Raw genomic sequence first — 21278 nt, 5'->3', positions numbered from 1 at the left:
ATTAGTTGCTATTATCTACCATTTGAATGATAAATTGTTGTTACCACGAGATTTTATGCAGGTTCATAATCTAAAGAAATATGTTTTCACTTTTCTTATCAACTTTTTATTTCTTTATTATATTAAAAATAATAGCTATTTTTCATTACGAACTTCAGCTAAAATTAAGAATAGCTTTTTCATTCACTTATTTATAAACGTCAAATAACTTTCATTATTTAACACTTTCAACGCGCACTAAAAAAAGATTATTTTATTTTATGTACGGAAAAACCAGATTGTAAATATTCGGGAATACAAAATAAAAGATAGATAAACAATTTATTGATTAAAAAAAACTTCCAAGAATTTGGGATAAGAACAAGCTGACAAACAACAGCAACAACAAAAAGAAACCGAATGTATTACACGAATTTCTATCGTAAAAGCTGCAGATATTTCGATCATTAAATCTAATACCTTTATTTACCACACTGATGAAACCAATAATAAATCTTAAAACCATTTAAAGTTTACACACTTTCTCTATGGACAAAGAGCAGGCGCCCTATATCTTTTATTTCACTTGCCGGAACCGATAAGAATCCCCACAGAGACACCAATTATTCTGCAACCCTTAAGTGTCCATGAGGAATCGTTCGAAGCCTAAGAAGTGACAAACTTCCTGAAGCAACGTCTGTCGGTACTAGGATTGATTGATGGACCTCCAAGAAACGAAATGCCACGTGCCTCGCATTTCAAGCACGTGGCGGGACGATGGACTTGTCCATCAATAAAAGGGTGCTACGAATCACGAAAGATGTGACAAGCTTCCATGTTACTCTTTTGCTCACTCTCAGAGGTGCCATGTTCGTATTTTATATTCGATGAACGTAAGTCACTGGTGTAAATTAATGAATGTGGATGCTTAATGCCACGAATGTTCAACATCTGCAGAATTAGAGAGTTTATTATTATTCAGAAATGATGTATTTTTCTAAGAAAAAGATTTTTAAAAACATTTTAAATTAAAAATATGATACTAAATATATTTGGGAATCTGACTTATTTTTTTTATTATTATAAAATAATTTTAAAATAAATAAAATATAATAATAATTTTATATATTTTTATATTATAATGATTTTAAAATAAATAAAATATTTTAAAATAAATTTCAATAAAAGCAATTTGTCTTACACATCGTGGCGGTTGCTCAACAAATAAAGAAGTTTAACTAAACTATTATTAAAAGCAATCTTTTTTTTTTAGGTTTATTTCTAACTCAGTAATAAAATATAACTCGAAACAATTATATTATTTGTTTTTGTACGTTACATGAATTTTGTCAATTCATATAATTATTCATTATTATTATATGTATGAATCTTTTCTACAAGCCATTGTATTCATGGATATGTTTATTTAAACTATTCCATAGTAATTATAATATCTAAACATAATTGTAATAATCTGTACTTTCCCTTTAAATGAAGAAGCTAAATGCTTAGCGATTATTGTATTTACAAATATTAAATATCTGATATCAAAATTTAGGAATGAAAATTTTAAAAATATCCAATATATTATTTATACTCTAAGCAATCATAATAGCAAAGAATGGGGAGTACAATTGTGAAAATCATCATTAAAAGAAGTTTTTTTTTTCTTTTACGCTTGATTAAATATTTGTTTCATCGCTATCATCAAAGTGCTTTTAATTCTCCTGAATATGTTAAAGCTTAAATGTTTAAATACAATTCTTACGTTTTAATTGACTTGGTAAACAAATTTTTTGCGCCACTTATTTCAGATTGACTTTACGTATGATCCCAGAGATAAAAAGGCTCTAGAAAAATATTCCTCAGATGGATTTCAGTTTATATTCTATATTTACAAAAACTACTTGTCCTTTTTTTTAATTTTTAAATATCGTTAAAGAAGAAGCTTCAATATTTCTCGCCAAAATATTTTCAAGGTTAAACAAATCGTCAGCATATCAAATTTATTTATTTATTTTTAATTTTGCATTTTCGCTGTATCAGCTGTTATAGAAACAGGTGTTCTTATAAAAATTGATTTAAAGGATTTTAGTTAACTTTAATCTGCTTGAACATTCATTAGTTTTCTTGTTAATTATATCACCACAATTTTTGTTACTGTTATGCAACCTATTTTTAAGAGCTTTTAGATAGCTTTGGAGATAATATTTCGTAAGTGAATTAAAGGAATTAATTCATTTTAAAATTATTGTAGAAGAAAAATTCAAAAATTCTATATCATTTTACAACTATCTGTTTTATTTAATTATTATTTATAATAAATTCTAGCATATGCGAATTCAGTTAAGAATAAACGCTAGTTTGTATTTCATATTACTTTCATTTCGGTATCTTATAATATGAACAGAGGTAATTCTTTCTTATTCTTTCAACTTGCTCATAATAATTCATATGTTAATTTCGCATACATTAATTCAAACTTTTGCCAATTTTTTTGTTATACGTTATGTTTATACGTTAAGTATTCAATTTATGAAAATTGTATTACGTTGAATAATTAATTGAAGATCATAATTTTAGTTGATATTTATAAACAAAAATTAAGTTTCAAAGTAAATATAGGCTAATTAATACAAATTGAAAATTATGATTAATTTCTATCAAATTAATTAATTAAAATTTAAAAATTTATTTAGATTATCTTATATTTATTATTAAAAATTAATTTTTTTTCTTTTCTTTTTTAGGATCATCACTGGCAGCTTCCTTTATAAAGCAGCTTTATCTTAAATAAAATAAACATTGTTTGATTTAATCACATACTGGGGGTTACATATTAAATATTTAAATTTAGAAAATTTTATTTTATAATTCGCCATCATCTTCTATTCAATTATTTTTAGTTCTATAGCATTTGAACTATGAAGTTGTTTTAATAGCTACCATTCATACAAATAATCAAGATTTCAACTTACACTTGACAATAATCAATCACGGCTTATTGACTCTTTTATTGAAACATTGATAATATTTCCGCCTTACAAAAATAAAAATTAATGAAAGAAATTCATTAACTTATTTTATGATCATTTAATTTAAACACCTAATGTTTATTATAACTTCTTTCAGAAGTAGTAATTTATTTATGAACAATTACTCCTAGTTTCCGGTTTTAGACAGTTTTAACCTTCCATATTCCATTTTGTTGGGTCTACTTCATACATCATGTAGATAGCGATCAACAATACACCTATTTTAACATGAATTCAACACTCTATTAATGAGAAATCACACAATTATTATTCCATGCTGGCAGTAGTGAAACATTTAAAAACATCTTTAAGAACCATGCTCCACCTTTTTAGTTTCAACTAGGGACAAGCTGGACGCTACCGATTTCCAACAAGGAAGCATCGGAGACAAGATAACCAACAAATCATTTGTATGCAGGGCAGAGTTTCAATTTTGAAACAGGTAGGGTGTGATCAATCATCCTCAAGAAACTTTTGCGACGACAGATTAGTTGCGCTAAAAAATTCGGGGCATGTGCCTAACCTGATTGATGATGGACGACATTATAATAACTGGAAGATACTTAATGAAAGATATTTTTAGCGTAATTATAATTATTATCATACTGTGGTCATTGCATGAAATCATGTTAATAAAAACACAATTATATTTCATTTGTAAATGGACATCTGAATGCTCATTGAAATTTATACAATGTTTTTTCTTTCAGCAAGAAAAAAAAAACTTACAAGAAATATTAAAGATGGAAATTAGAGTACTAGTTTAAAAATAACAATTTCATCTGTTCATTATAAGTAAATTTGCTCAAAAGGATAAATCAATATATAATACATTTTTATTTTTTGAATATAATTTGATTTTTATGTAAAAAAAGTTTTAATTAAGATTAAAAGCAAGTAGTTGAAAATCTCTTATTCATTCAACTGAAGATTCATATTGCAAAAAGTATGAAATATTACGCAAAAGCTAGAATTCGATTAATTGAGTAAAATTTATTTTAAAAATTTAAATATCCTTAAAAATAAAGTAGTTATCGAAACTACATAAATCATCCAGGAGCTTATTCTTGGATTTAAGAGACATAATATGTTGATCATTTATTATTATAACGTTGAAATACACTATAATATTATACCGTTACTTAAAAATAATGCTTTGCTTTGTTTATAATTTCAATCTATTTACAAATGTTGTATCTAAAAAGGCGATTTAGAAAAACGGAGTAATTAAAAACTTTAAATTGCGTGCATTTATTGATTAAAAATTTGTATTCGTATCGTAAAATTTCTATTTGAAATTTCAAAATAGTAATTGAACCTACATGAATTAAATAATTGTATATCCGAAAAACTAAAATTAATTACTTCAAACAATTTTATAAAAAAGAATAGAATAAATCATTCCTTCTTATTGGATAAGCAAGGTTGAAAATAACTTGAATTACCATCAAATATAAATCGATTAAAGAGAATGCAAATGAAACACAAATATGTCAGTCTTTAATGAAGTTTTTAAATACTTCAGTGCATTTCTTATATTAAGACTTAAAATTTAGTCTGAGAAAATCTGTAAGGTGCCTTATCTCAAAATAAAATATATCCAAAAAATAGTTTTTGAATAAATGACATTCGATAGTTAGGAATCTGCTTATCACTCCTATTTATCATCGATATCGTTGTGTTTATTATTACGACATAAAATGAGATCTGGTGATAAAGTTTATCTATGAAAGTACTTTACAAGTTATTTTATTTAATTATTATATTTGAAAATACAGTTATTTTAAGTAATTGTTTTGAATAATGTAAATACTAACAACTTTCCCATGCACTTTAATGAACTCAAATGCTTATCAGAAAGTTTTTAATGTTGTCCTTTCTGTCCCTTCTTGCAGTAATTGGCGTTCGAGCTAATTTTTGGGCTAATATTAAAACTTAACTTTAACATTGAGCTACTGGAGCTATATTATTTTTGAAGCCTATGATCAATACTACTCAAATATTGGGACACATGTTACTCAACAATATCTCATATTGCATACGGGAGATTGGGAAACTGCAATTGTCAATATTTTTTACTCATATTCTTTGAATTTAAAACACAAATTACGTCGGATAAAAACCTGGAAGAGGAAGTCTTTACTAACTACCATCCCTTTCCATGCATAAACACTGTTAACTACAATTTATTGAACCATTTTTCCCACAAAACGAATAAGAAACAGAGTAAAAATGAATTTAAGGAACAGAGCAAGTGTTTATTCGCATCAATGAGTCATTGACGATTTTTAAAAAGCAGTAAATATGGTCAACTTCTGATACGCAAGAATGAATGCCTTAGGGTTCTCATATTTATATGAGATATGAAAAAAATAGACCTACCGTTAACTTCCTTCTGTAAGATAAAGTCGATGAACTTTTAGAGGCAACTTCAAACCAACTTCTAACCCTTTTCACCTTTTGGGGTTAGAATGAAGTCAACGCGACTATAAAGTATTGCAAGAAACCATTTTTATAGCATACTTGGTATAAGTGTCAAATGTTGTCTTTTTTTTACATATATGTATTGATATTTTATAAAGGAGGAGATTGTTTTAATATTTCTGTTTACAATTACTACCTTTTTGTAATGAATGTTTATAAAAAAAACTGTAAGAAGAATATTGAAGATATCAGACCAAAGGTGTCATTTTTTGGATGAGTTTGTTCATCATATGCATTTAAATGAGTGGCATTATTAGATTCGTTTTTATTGGTATGTTTCGATTTTCGAACCGCAAAGATTCCTTGCCATTTGTTATATAAAAAAAAATGATCAGTGTTTTTTTTATCATGGCTGCCTTATCTCCATTAATTGCTGAGATTAGTAATGAAACAAAAAAAATTGGCTTCATGATGTATATCAGGGAAGTTTTTCTTTTATTAGTTCTAACATTTTTACACATTATGCACAAGTCCGCAGGCTTTGCCAATGAAGTCATGAAATTCATTCTAAAAATTTTATTTGAAATAAATTATTTTTTTAATAATAAAGTCTTTGGTAGAAAATAATCGATTGAATAATTGTTTTTTAGTCACGAAAAGTAAAAAAAGAAAAATACCAAATAATTTGGAAAGACATAAACACTTCAAAGAAATTAGAAACTCAAGTTAGAGATAAATAAATACACTTCCATTCTGTTTCTTATTTCTTTATATTTATAATTAATTTCTTTACCGAAAAATACACACAAAAAAGAATGTTTTAGTTGTAAGTAAAGAATAGAAAAAAAGATTGAAAAATGCATGTAAAAACTGTTCTCAATTTAATACTGTTCGTTTCAATTATTCTGATTTCGAGATTTTTTTTTTCAAATTAATTTATTTTATTTATCAGAACAAATTTTGAATAATTGTTTTGATTGGAATTCTTTGAGTTATTTCTTTTCTAAAATAGTTAATTAGCTAAAAATTAAAAAAAAAATTATTTTTTATATAATTTGTACTTTCTTCTGAGAAAAAGAATTTCTTTCCAAAAAAAACTGATTCATCTCCTTCAGAAAAATTATTCTTATAAACAGCTGAATAACTGTTTTGCAATACAACATAATTTATAACAACTAATAATTTTTAAGTTAGTGTAAAGTTTATAATAATATTTAAATGTGAATTATTTTATTTTTGAACTAAAATATGTTAGAGATATTCAATTTATTGATTAACACATAATCATAAAGGGATTTGAAGTTTATTTATCAAATATATTCAAAAATAAAAGGCTAATATTGAGTTAGAAAATCAGATATTTTAAGCCTAATCTATAAGAAATGTAAAAGGATCATAATATTTAAATATTATAAGAAAATTCATAAACCTATTTTTCAAATTTTATTTCATGTGCTACAAGAATTGATTTACTTATTCAAAAAAATTATTTAAAGCATGAGGAAACTTATATTTTTCATCTAATAATTATTTAACAACTATCTGAAGCTGTTTTCACTATAAATAATTATTTATGAATTTTGTTCGAATTTTTCATGTCTAAAAACATTACATAATTAGATGTCATGAGGCCATTGCTTAAACAATATCGTCATAAGCTTTATCTAATTGTGTCCATATATTTCTCATTAATTACGAATCTATTACTATTAACAAACCCAGATAAATAAAGCTGATATTTTTCAAAACAACCATTAAATTAATTATGTTATAATGAATGAATAATGAAATAATGAATAATGTTATAATGAAACTGAATGATGAAAAAGTTGAAACAAAATAACCACGAAGACTATGGCGTGAAAAATCACGCCATATACAGTTAAAGCCTAAATGACTATTTCAGCAACAAGTCAAAGGTAAGAGAACTTCTACAATAAAATCTGCTTGCAGCCTATTAAAGCACGATTCTCAATGCTTACGGTACACTAATTAGAACACGTGTTCCGACATAACAGTTGATTTCCTAGTAAAATGGCAGCCTTGAGTATAAAGACGAAACGAAATTGCAGCACGTGCAATTCTGAACAAAACGAATTACTAATAAACTTTTCCTTTAATTTGGTTGGCAGCGAATAAAGTGGCACTCAGCTTCGAGTTACTTTTCAAATGGCTGTGCCGACGTTAGAATACATGAGTTTAATAAACAAAAGCTAATAAACTGGCTGAGTTTTCTGGGTAGCAATATCTAATTTATGTAGGCATAATATAGAGTAGGGTAGACAATAAACAGTCTAAATAAAAATTAATAAAAAACATTTTTGCATCTTGCGTAAAATTTGATTAACATTCCTTGCCATGGTCCTGCAATAAGAAAATGCTTACTTTTTATTATATTTTTAACAACTTAGAAAATTATGTTTCGCTTCATATAAAAAAAATTACCTCTTAAAAGAAAACCCTTTAAAGTGTCAGCCAAAAAAATTAAAAATTATTTTCTAATGAATTCTAACTAAACAAAGTTTTTCTATAATTAATATTTGTCAATAGTTCACTTAGAACATTTGATTATATCAAATGATTGCGTGTGCTTAAGAGAGATATTTTCTAATTAATCCGACAAAAAATTACTGAAAGCAAAATTGTTAAGGAGTAATACATTTAAAATAACTGCAGTTCATTTAAAACAAAATTATATTTTACAGCGAATAAATTTTAAAACTTTATTTTTTTTTTTTTAAATTTTTTTTTCCTTATTTTTATGGTCAATTTTTTTTAAACCGATTTATTTTTTTCAGTTTGATCTAAATTTATTTAAATAATTATCATCTGAAGAATTAAAGTATGGGATTATTAATTAGAACTATATTTTTGAACAGAATTATTGGAAATTTCACTTTTTACAATTATTACAAAGTATTAATCGTATAATTTTTAGATGCCAAATTACAATAATTTAAAGCGTTATATACACAAATAATAAAATTAATTTACCTTTCAAGCTATCGTGAGAAATAATCTATTAAATATTCATAACCAATATTTTAATTACTATTTTAAGGTTGTCCTTTTGATTTTTTTAAAAACTGACACTATTTAAAAGTTTTGATGATGTTTCATTCTTTTATTCCTTTAAAATTACTGCTAATAAATGCCAGATTTAATTAAATTTTAATAATTATAAAACCTTTTTATAAGTTACATATTGCAATACTATTGATTGCCTCTAATAGAAATCCAAAAGGATTTCTTGATTATAGTGTAACATTACAAACAACAATTCATCACAAAAAAATAATTTATTTCCATTAAATAAAAACTAATTTAGGTTTTAAATTAATTAATTTACATGTTTAGCAGGCATTTTTACAATTTATTTTAAAAAGATGTTGTTAGATTTATATTATCAACATAAACATTTAAAATATATAAGTAGAGAAATTCTTTTTAAAAAATTTAAAAAAATTAATTTCTGAAGCTCTTTTAAACGATAAATGTCAACTTTAGCAAAAATCAAATTGAAATCTGTGTCTGAAGTTTCCTCTTTTCCCTGACTCGAACCAGTCTTCTGTCCAACACTTGAATTGTAACTCATTATCATGCATTGAGACTGCTCACAAATCAAACGCCGCAAGAAAAGATATAATGAAATATTTTATGAGAGTTTGAGAAAGGAGTCCTGAGCCAAGAAAACATGAAATTTATTCGAGCGATTCGGACAATAAAGTAAGATTACAAGAGCCGACATTGCTCGGTGCTTTATATGATAAGTGGAGTTGTCGGCTCCACTGGGCTATGAAAACGATCCAACACGCTTTGTGGTAACGCATCAAAGAGAAAAGAGAAAAGATTGGTTGTTTGTTGCCGAACTAAATGCCACTTTTTTCTCGCACTCTTTTTGTTTGGGATTAAAAAAAAGAAAAATATGATAAGCATTTAAGATTTTCTTTAAATAATACATCGACTTGTATCTATTTAATTTTGAATGATAAATATTTAGAATCAAGTTTTTTTCCTCTAAAAATTAAGTTACTCATATAAATAAATGGAAGTAAAAGCACAATATAGAGTATTTTGAATTTTGTTTCGTAGTATATAAAAGTGAAATGAGAAATACATTTTTAATCAGAACTAGTCACAAAATTTTATATGAATTTAAAATTTTCTTATAAAGAAAACTTTCCATATCATTGTATGCTTGAATTAATGTATTCATAGACATATATATATAATTCCAAATATGGTATTTTCGAACTCGCATATTTATAAAATTCAGATCAATCTCGAGGTCGAATATTTTGACGATTAAGATAGTTTGTCTTTAGTTATTAAATATAATCTAATGTATATAGAAACAAGAGAGAAATAAAAGAAATATTCATAATATTTCTCAAATTTATCTATATTTAATAATATTGGCTCAGAAAATAGAAAAAGTTTTCTTACAAAGAAAAAATATTTTTTTATAAAAAAGGATTAAGATTCTTTCATTTAAAATATGAGTCTAGAGGAAGAACACTTTCTATTTGGAAAAAGAAAAACTTAGTACGAATGGTTTTATAAGAACATAGGAAATGAAAACAAAAAACATGTTTAAAAAAGGTAGAAACATCTGCCTTAAAAGTAATATTAAGTATAAAAATAAATATTTTTACATTTGAAATATTTGTAGCATTTCAGAAATAATGTTCAAAGATAAAACTGTACAAACAAATATTTTTTTTAAACATGTGGTAAGAAAATATGGTGTGATTGTTCATACTAGGTGTGAAAAAAATTAGAAATAATTTTTAACATCTAAAATTTTACATTATACCGCATTTTCGTATCAGGTGCGAAAAGGAATCAGGAATATTTTTTATTGACTACGAAAATTTCGTTTTTTTTCCCCCCTTCCTTTTTGTTCTTAAAAAATCTTGGAAAAAAATGAAATAAATGATAATTTTTGTTAGGTGATAAATAGTTTTAAAATATAAATTTTAATTTCTAAGTCAATTAACTTTAAAATGTCGTTGATTTACTTTTAATTTACCTTATTATGACTCTTGAATAAATATACATCACTTTTTAAACTTTGCAAAATGAAATTTATTAAATATTTTAGCGAAATAAAAAAAGGAAAATATTTTTTACTATTAGTCTCTTTTTGACAGTCTTGGAAAATACATTCACTAAATTCACTGTAAAGGAACATTCGCTTAAATCCACTTTTCTATATATTTGTGTATAAGTGAACGCAATAACAAAAATGTAATAAGGTGGAAAAATAAATTTTAGCTTGTGATCTTTGCACCAAAATTGTAATTTTGTGTTAAACTTTGAGTCAAGTCGGTCGAAGGCAAACGGTTCCAAAATGCATACACGATTGTATATTTTAAAAGACAAATGTTTAAGCTCACTTGCAGCTCCACCCCCTCCTGGGGTGTCGAGAGAGGAAACCCCTCAGTTTAGACTGAGTTCTCGTGCGAGCTGGAACAAGAGATAGATGCTACTCTACTCAGCAGGAGACGAAATTCTCTTATTTATTTTTAATTCACATTTACCTCCTATTAAGCGGGGGTGATCTAATATTGTAATTTATAATTCTATAATAATTTAATTAGGATTAATCAAATCATAATTCGATATATGTTTATTGAGTTTCACAATAAACTGTTAAAAAAGAAACTACAGTCCACTTCATTTTATTGAGCTATAGACAACGAAGTTAAATAGAAAATCACTGTATTAGGAAACTACACAAGAAATCGGAAGGGAAACCCCTCCAAGTCATTCTTTCATAGATTGGATCAAATACTTAGTATAAACATATAATTCGCACAGATAATTTCTATTAAGCCTCTTATTTCATTTACAAATAAAGTAAATCTCGAACTACTACGAGGTAAAAATAAAATTCTGGAATGCAATTAAGAAGTCTATTTTTGTACCAATATCGTCTCCAGTAGTGATCCACTCCTAAATAATCTTCCTTTCATCACATGATCATAGAAAGACTTGCGTTTGGCATTAATTGAATAATTGTACCTTTCGCAATGATCCCGAACAGGAAACGGTATCATTGTGATTGTGATATAGGATACTGTGAAAGGTCTTCCGAAGGCCGCCGATCATCTTGGAAGGGCGGAGAGAGATGAAGCATTTTAATGCAGTGTGCCTCGCTTACTTCTACCTCGAAGACAGCAGCAATTTTTATTACTACAACTGTAATCAGGATATATATCACTATTTCCGGTTGCATCATTATGCCTTGCCGGATATGCCATCGGAATTTAAGTTGACTAGAGCTTTAAAACTTTTTAAAGGCACTGATGGAAGTTGTTATAATTGGCTTACGTGCCCTTGTATTGCTGTTGTTTGGAATTTTTTTAAAAAAAAATCAATCTTTGAAAGAATTTTGATGAAGCTGTTGATTTTGTATTAGTGAGAATTCCAAAGAAATGATTAATGTGTCTGGGTGAAAAATATTCCATTATTGACTGATACTAGTATGAAAGGATTCTCTAGTTTCTTTTTAAACAAAGTTGTTTTCCCAATGAAATAAAGAATTTTTTAAAATGACCTTTTGAGCAAATGAACTTGTATAAATCTATATTTTAATTTACATAATTTAATTTTTAAAAATTTATTATGACTTTTTAAAAATTTTCTAGAATTAATTAGAAGAATTAAGAGGATTATTTTTTGAGAAATTTTCTAGTATAATTTAACCAAAAATGAAATAAAAAATACAAAGATTTGTTTCAATATAATTTTTCTAAATTTACATAATTTAATTGGGAATAGTAGTCATAGTAGGATTACTGTGACTTTTTAAAGAATTTTTTTAATTAATTAGAAGAATTAAGAGGATTTTTTTTCTGAAATATTCTAGAATAATTTAACCGAAAATAAAATAAAGAATGTAACGATTTGTTTAATTCATTTATATTAATTTTATGTTAGAACTGATATGTCAAATTTCGGAGAATTAGTTTTTCTAAAAAATTGAAATCTAAAACTTCTACTTTTCGTCGAATGTATAAGTTAACGAGTAAATACGAAATACTCGCATTCTACAGATACTTAGACACTTTATAGAATGGAGGGCGTTTTGGGGCAAACTAGGAAATCTAAGAATCGTTATACACCTTCCTTAGACATTATGTATAATATCTAGGCATTCAATAGAATAACAAATGCAATTTAGGTAAAATATAATAAAAAGTCGTGAAAACGCTATTATTTATTTATTTAGTTAATTACTTTAGAAACAAAGAGTGCACAGATTATTTTCATCATTTTTATTTACATGATTACAGAAGGTATGAGTTTTTTGACGAAACTTCTTGTGTGATCGCACCGTATTGTTTTTTTAAAGTGCACAACAAAGTAAAAAAAAAAAAAAAACGGAAATCTCCTCGGTAAACATATCTTAACCATGTTCAATTCACCGTCAATTATACTCTTATCCATAATTTTAATAGGCCTTTTTCCCTGCATAGAAGATGGATTTCGTAGTTATCTGTTTGACAAAGTGACTATTAAATACCTAAGAATTGTGTGATATGTTTAATCGTTTCAAACATTATCAGTCAGTTTTCGGCATTCTAGAGAATGTTAGCCTTTATCTATTGAATTTTTCATTTATATTATTATATACAAATCGAATATTCATTTGATGCTAGTTCATACATATTTGTACATGTATATAAATCTGAATACTTTGTCCTAATTTTTTTTAAGCCAGTGTCGGCCCACTCAAACAAAATGCTCAGCTTTTTAATCATTGATGGAAAACTCAGTAAATCTGTAAAAACACTGATGTCCGAATTGTAAAAATAAGGCTCAAATCTAGCAAAATATTCTTATTTTACTTATTATTGTGTATAAAAGGAACAAAAAAATAGATCATTTGATGGGCACAATATTTCCAGGTCTAATTACTTAAGAGAATGCAATATTTTCATGAAAATATGAGTGACAATATTTTCAATATTTAAAGAAGGTTCAATGAACAGTGCTAGCCAATGTCATGGTAAAACATTGTCTAAACAGCATAGTTTTACTCAAAACGAATTTTCAATGGTTATTTTAAGATATTTTTTCAGCGATATGAGTTGAATCCAATTTTGATGATTTCTTAAATCTTCTTCAACAATGATTTCTTAAATAATTACTGCTTTAATTTACCAGAATAATAGCTAATAATACATAACAGCTAAACATTAATTCATGGATACGTTCAGAGATTTTTCTTAAACTTGAACTTCACACTAACCGAAAATAACGCAAATCAAAGAAAAGAAACATTTTGCTCCAAATTTCTTAAGTAGAGCACTGAAATTTGAACTTCAGTGGCTGTAACGGTAACCTAATGGTCACTGAGGTAGACCCGTTTTGTTTCATGAGTTTTAGGAAGATCACTGATGCATGTGGCAAAAACCTATGTTGAGACGCAATCTACCTCAGTTGACAAACTCTCCATCGCCAAAATCAGTAGAGCATATCAAAGTGATGACGAAACAAAAACTAAACAAAGATCTTTTTTTTAAACGAAAAGAAATGGGATGAAAGCTAATGATTCCGAATTCTAAGAGAAGTGCCTTAATAACTAATATCCTCAGGAAAAAAAATCTGAAAGTGGAAGTCGCATATTAGCCATCAGTTCCACACTCGACAAATAGTTCATTCCCCTCTTTTGAGTTTTTAGGGAAAGCTAACGGTAAAAAAACAAACAAAAAATAAACCTCCAAATGGTTCTTCCCTCTTGATGGAAGCTTTATTGGGGTTTTCGCTTCAACTGATAAAAGTATGTGTGTGACAAGCTCGATTTCTTCAAGCTCTAATTCCTGTCGCGAAGGTATTTACCGTGATCCTGTTTTTAGAACTTCAACGCCGTTGCTATTTTGTGGTCAAAACATGCGAAATCACGTCCCTCTTTGCGTATTGATGGTTATCCAATGAATAAAGAACACGAAATCAATGAGACGTTATCGTCATTGTTTTAGTTATTATTTGGTTTAGGAATAAATCGTATGCTTGTCTGCGTATTTGGCAATCGGCATCTACGTTGAAGGATAACGTTGAACATTCACTTTTCCTGGTGCATTTTAAAGTTCACTCACCTTTGTAAGTTTCGCGTGCGTTTTTCTTAATAGAGCGAAATTATTTGAGTGAGATTTACTGTACCCGCTTTAAAGCGATTTAATACTTTTACTGATTAGAAAGAATTTGCTGCACGATTGCTGTAAATCATTCATTAAAGACCTCATTGTTTTGTTATATGCAATACGGCAATTTTTCTCTTTTTTTTTATTTTCTCCTTCTTAAAATTAATTTTTGCATTCATAAAATTATTTCCGTATGCATCCATTAGTGAAAATTTAAAACTACAGAAAGTAAAAAATATTCATCGTTTTCTGAAAATCAAGTCATGATAATTCAATAAGGAAAGATGGTGATTTTTTTTTAGATTTTGCTCCAATTATTGTAAAATAATGTTTTGAATAAAAACCAATTTAGTGCTGCATGTTTGGAATTCCGTGAAAATCGATTAAGTATGATTGAAGGAAAGTACACAGATATATATCTCAGAATCACAGAATCCTGACAGTTCATCTATTTCACGTTAATAAAATTGCAACAAAGTAATATTTTGAGATATTTTTATGCCATTTTAAATAAAAATATGCATTTTTGAATGGAAATATTCACTATAGAAATTCATTGATCATATATTAAACTACAGAAATGGAATTAATTTCCTTTTTTTTTTTTACAACTATTTGTATATATTTGTCCATTTACATATTTTTCGTCCAGATTTTGGACAAAATGATAGCCAAATTATTCTCACCTCGCACTTCACTTTTAGATTTGCTGCTGAATTTAACATGAATTTTGACTTTATTTCATTATTATGTACATATTTTATGGAAATATTTTACAGTCTTTTTTTTTTATTAGTGTCACATTTTGTTGAAGCATCTTTTTTTCTCTTTTAATTTAAGATTTTTTCCACCAGAATCATGTTATAGGAATTTGTGTTTCTTGTGTTTCTATAAAATGTGTAGTGGTGTAGTAATATTTCTGAGGTATAGGTGAATTTTTTCATGAATTAAGATAATTGAATATGAGTTTTAAATTAATTTTAATAATTTTTGTTTTATATAAAAAGAGAAAACTCTTAAATTTAATTTTCACTAAGGCTCTGATACCCTTTCTATCTTCTGACGAGAAACCGAGTCAAAAGAAAGAAAGGAGTTAATTTGTTCTGGTTCTTTTAAAATGTAAATGCTCTCCATAACAAAAAAAAATATGCTTATCAATGTATACATAATATATTGATATGAATACTTCTTCTTCGTATATTATGTTATTTTCAATATATTATATTGTACAATGTATATGATGTTGTATTCAATATATATATTCTGACGACTTATTGGTATATGATTTTTTTTCTGTTATCGAAATGATATTTTAGAACTACGAATGTATTTATTACATTATCTTCCCCTTTTTACTTTTGGCGCTGTCAATTTTTTGTCGATGTAGGACATTTTTTTTTAATGTTTGATAAAAAATGTCGATATAGGACATTTTTTTTTAATGTTTGATAAAAAATGTCGATATAGGACATTTTTCATCAAATTTTAATGATATTTTACTTTTAATCTATAAAACAAAATCTAAGACATAAAATTTTCCATTAGTATAGAAAATATCTCTGTCCCAAATATGCATTAATCCTATATTACATTATCTATATAAAATTTGACCTGTTCTATTATTATACTATAAAATAATATTAAATTGCCATCGTAATTGTTTATAACCTCTACTTTGTTATATTACAAAATTTTTTCTTCAAGTTTGAATTAATTTCTTGAAACGAAAATAGTAACACGCTAGTTTTTAATTATATAGAATAAAATTTTCAAAATAATGCAAGTTTCTTTTTGTATAAGTCTATTTGAAAGTGAAAATTTGAGTCAATACTATTATCGAAAACAACATTTAAAATATATTACACATTACATATAATAAATATATAACAAAGTTACTTTTAAATATATTCCGTTTCTTGCTTTATTGATTTTTTTTTGTCTTAAACACGAAAAATGAACCTGTAGTAAAACAATACAAACTGACTAACAGAATTAGCTTTATATAACGTGCAGTTATTTTCAAAATTATTTATACGAACTGTAATTTTTCAAAATGGTGTAATATTGGCATTGAAAATAATGATGTGAGGAAAGATTTCCAATAGAAATACTATTCTGAGTCTTCGTTTCTGTTAAATTCGGTAAAAATTGTAGAAAGCTTAATTTTAAAAACTAATTTAAACAAAAGATGTTTCACAAAACTGTTTCGACATTTGTGGATTATTTGTCAAAGGAGTATCTTTAAAAGAATTTTTTAACACCTTTTAGCCGCAATTGCATATTTTATTAATGTCAAAAAATTTAATAAAGAATTGTTAAATAAAATTAAAAAATGAAATAGGAAAATGTTAGAAAACGATTTTTCTAATGTATTTATACATATAATATGTACCTTTATTCGCATAAATACGCTCTCTATCAAACTCACTTTAATATACTTCTAAAAGTAATTATTGATTCTTATATGAGTTAAGAAAATGTAAATAAAAAGTTGATATAAATCCATTAACTGTTTTCTAAAAAAAATCGAACATTGAATTTAACTAATGAATTCTGAAAAGGCAATTTTCTTAAATTACTTTTAACTCGCTCTGAAATTCTATTTGAAAGTCATGTCCATGTATCACAATAGAAAGTTCTACTGATCGCTTTGGTGAAGGAAAAAAAAAAAGAAGAAGAAAAGAAATCCCCCCAAAAGAATCTTTTCAAATAAAAACGAGAAAAGACAATGGAACAGCTACAGCACTGATACTTCAAAACAACGTGATATAAATGAAAACAACATCGGTTTTGTAAACACTACATTATTACACTGTTAACAATTTTTTTTTTTTTCTCCTAACAAATAACAGTTTTTTATCAATCATGCGGATAGTTGATTATAAAGATCCGATCTGCTTTCAGTTAATCCAGATAATTAGTGATCTAAAGAACACTAATAAATAAACTTTGCTCCTGAATATAAAATTTGATCCTATAAAAAGTTGTTGTATTTTCATAATAAAATGTTTATAAAAATTATATTAAGGTACAGACGTTTAAAACAAAGCAATAAGAAATTAATATATATATATATATATATATATGCAAATGCTTATCATTTTATTAAATTTTTATCATTTTTTTAACAGTACGACAGTTCTAATTTCTAATCACAGAATATTTAGCATATGTCTTGTTAATCAGAAATATTAAAATAAAATTACAAAATTCTTTGTCTCTGAAAGGTACTGTAATTTTGAAAAAAAAAACAAAAAAAAAAACTTTTTTTTCTAAAGTACTTATAGGTTCTAAGAGATAAATACAAATGCACCTTTTATATTTCTAAGAATTAGAGCTTTTTCTTTCATGCAAATACAAAAATACTGGAATTTTTCTTTGTTCATTTTGAGTAGTATATACTAAATTTCAACAATATTGTAAAAAACATGAAAAATTTTCTACTTATTATTTGCGTATTTTAATGAGTTTGATAAAGAACTCCAATAAAATGGAATCAGTTCTTTAGGATAAATCTGGCAGAACTTTAATTACGAAATTTCATTCAAAAATAATTGTTATAGACAAAAAAAAAAATTCAACCTTTCCGCAAAATATATTCAATGCCAAAATTCAAAAATGTATTGATATATATTCTATATTCATTGACATATTTGAAGTATACGCAAATTTTGCTACGAAATATACTCTATTTTGTTAGTGAAAGGTTGAAAAAAAACTATATATTTACTTCATTAAAATTCGATGCAATAACATTAAAAAATTAATTATATAGTGTTTACGAATAAAAAATATTCTATATTAAATAATTCTATTCACTTACGATTTCATTATACAAAGATACTTAGGCATAATTCAAATAAACAATTTATTTAACCATGAATTTATAACTTTTTTTTAATTTTCAAAAGATTATTTATTTATTTGTTACTAAGAAGATAAAAACTAATCATTTGATTTACCATTAACTTAGAGAAAATTATTGCTTAGAGAAAATTAATTAATTTTTTTCCTTTTTATTTGTTTATTTTCATTCTTTAACTTTTTTCCGTTTAGAAGAAACGAAATATGCTGTCGATCTTACCTTATTTTCAGACTTGCACAAAAACAAGTAAACGTCATTTAATTCTCATTCTTAAATTCTAGAATTTGGTAGTACAAATCAAATTTATAGTATTTATGTTTACATTAAAACTACGCACATTCTTAATTCGCTAATTATCTACTGATTTATTCTAATTTTATTATTATCAATGTCTTTGTTAAAAAAAAATGTCTTTCTTAAATGTGTTCTTATCTATGTCTGTTAAATTCTTAAAAAACATTTTTAAAAAAAAATGTAACTAAAGGTTTGAACTTTTTTTTCTTCTTCCTTCATTGAATTATTAAGTAAAATGTAGTTCTTCTACCTTAAATTTCATTTTTTTTTTCAATTTACAGTAGTTTCTATTGTGAATAAAACTTGTTGAATAATTCAAAGTTTTATGATTTAGGTTAAAATATAATTTTGGATTATTTATTTCTTTATAAAAAAAATTTTAGTGCTTCTGAAACGGAAAGTTACAAAACGTAAGTTCGCATACCAGGATAATACGTAACAATTTTCAGGGAAAAAACTGATTTAAAGAAATGTTGAAAAGTAAATAACCTTGAAATACGATTCACTCACGTCAAAGAAAAGGGGAAAAAATCTTATCAATATTCCTTAACTTTGTTCCACTTTGTATCGAACTGCATTTCTGTATATAGAAATGAAAGTATTTTGATGAATATTGAAAGCTCACAGGATTGCTTGATTTCGCTGATTTTTATGTTCAACTTTTACATTTCTGAAATTTAAAATTAAGAATAAAAGGATAAGTTACTTAAGTTGAGTTTCCATATTAATACTCTATTGTATTGTCTCTATTAAAAGTCTAAGTCAAAAATTAAAATTTAAAATATAATAATATTTTCCTTGATATTGCTTTTGTATAATTGCACATGGTTAAAAAAATATGATATAACGTCAAAATTGAAATATTAATAAAAATAAATCAAAATGTTTCAATATCATATTTTTAAAAAATATTTAAAAATTAATAATATCAGTATTTGAAATATTTTATTTATTGGTATTAAGTTTGTATCAAGTTTAATATAATATTTGAAATTTTAGTGGTGAAATCAATTTTTTTTAAGGATAAAGAAATATTTTAGCTGAATAACAAATAATTAATCAATTAATTGTCATTTGCATTTTTTTACATAAATAATTTGATTGTTAACATCCAATTACAAATATTAATTCTAATTTATGATTTTAAATTCAAGTATTTTTTGAAATTAATTAAATTGTTGGTACAAGCTTTCTTTAACATTATTTGTTTAAAGAAATTATTTATTATTTGTTAAAAAAAAAGGAAAGTGTTGAATTCAAATTGAATTAATTTTTATTTATTTTTGAGGCGTTCAGTGTTGCTTTTCACAAATGCATTTACAATAATCAACAGAATAGTTCAATGACTGCTTTTGTTATTATTCATTACATTATTATTTTTATTTATAAATTACATTTATGTATAATTTTAAAAAATTAATAGTATTTAAATTTAGATTAAAATTTAATAAAATTGAATTTTTCAAAAATAATTGAATTATTTTTGAGGAGTTCAGTATTGCTTTTCCCAAATGCATTTACAATATCAAAAGAATAGTTAAATTGGTTGCTTTTGTTATTATTCATTTCATTGTTTTCTTTATTTATAAATTACATTTATATATAAATTTTTAAAAATTTAAAAACATAAATGATATTCATTATTAGGGAATTTAAATAATAATTATACACTTTTGGATTTCATAAATAAATTTAATTTATTTAGATATTATTTTTGTTATTATTAAATTTAAGGAACGTCAGCAAAATATAAAAATACACTGATAAATTGGGAATTTTTAAAAAAATCGAGAATTTAAATGAAGAAATTGTTTCCTACCTGTGTGCCCCACCTCCATCCGGTTGCTGATGAGCATGGGAAGGATTCTGATGAGTGGTCATTTGATGATGAACATTATTGTTTCCATCATAGGACTGTGTGTAGTAATAATATCCCTGGGGAGCATTGTTATTGTTCGCTGCACTGTTCGACACCACACCACTACTATACATACTCAACGGTCAATTATTAGATTTATCTTTCCTTTAATTATCCACAGCTCCCTATTATTTTCCACCAAAAAAATCAAGGGATTAAGATAATTTATTGCAAATTAATCGTATCGGGATCGAATCACTGCTGTTCACCCTGTGCCCGTCACACTCTCAATACAAATGGAGCGGGATCCAGAGAAGGGGGAAAAAGATGGTGATCAGAATGGAGGATGGTTCACCGCCAGTCAAACCAACCAATGACGCTGACTCTTGGTTGCTCGCGTTCAGTGGCTGACCTTTTGGGAGGCGTACCATTACCAGACATCGGTGATTTACATTTTGGCTTGAACTTGAAATGAATATGTGGGTCAGAGTGACCACAGAGGGGTCAAAAGTGTTTCACGGTCCGCTCGGACAGAGAGAGAAAGATGGATGCAAGAAGGGGAACGGTTCTGGAACAATAGAAGTGAGAGTCACGCGATAGTCATCCCTTTCTTAGGTTTTAATTGTGGCAGGGAATGGGGTGTGTGTGTCAGGAAAGGTCATCAAGTTGTG

At 26.1% G+C, this 21278-nt stretch overlaps 1 protein-coding gene across 3 annotated transcripts in view; it reads right to left on the bottom strand.

Moving 5' to 3' along the window:
* Nucleotides 1–20860, bottom strand: part of LOC129965669 (ETS homologous factor-like) — a 159979-nt gene extending 139119 nt beyond the window's left edge. Inside the window, exon 1 of one of the 3 annotated variants that reach the window (XM_056079769.1) lies at nt 20569–20860. In XM_056079769.1, coding sequence (XP_055935744.1) covers nt 20569–20741 — 173 coding nt within the window. In that variant the 5' untranslated portion in view covers nt 20742–20860. The remainder of the gene's footprint in view (nt 1–20568) is intronic. The other 2 variants (XM_056079767.1, XM_056079768.1) reach the window with 2 other exon arrangements.
* Nucleotides 20861–21278: the final 418 nt, after the last annotated feature.

Source organism: Argiope bruennichi, chromosome 4 (assembly GCF_947563725.1).
Source record: "Argiope bruennichi chromosome 4, qqArgBrue1.1, whole genome shotgun sequence".
Lineage (NCBI taxonomy): Eukaryota > Metazoa > Arthropoda > Arachnida > Araneae > Araneidae > Argiope > Argiope bruennichi.
The sequence above is the reverse complement of the archived record's forward strand: the minus strand, read 5'-3'. Positions and strand labels throughout refer to the sequence as shown.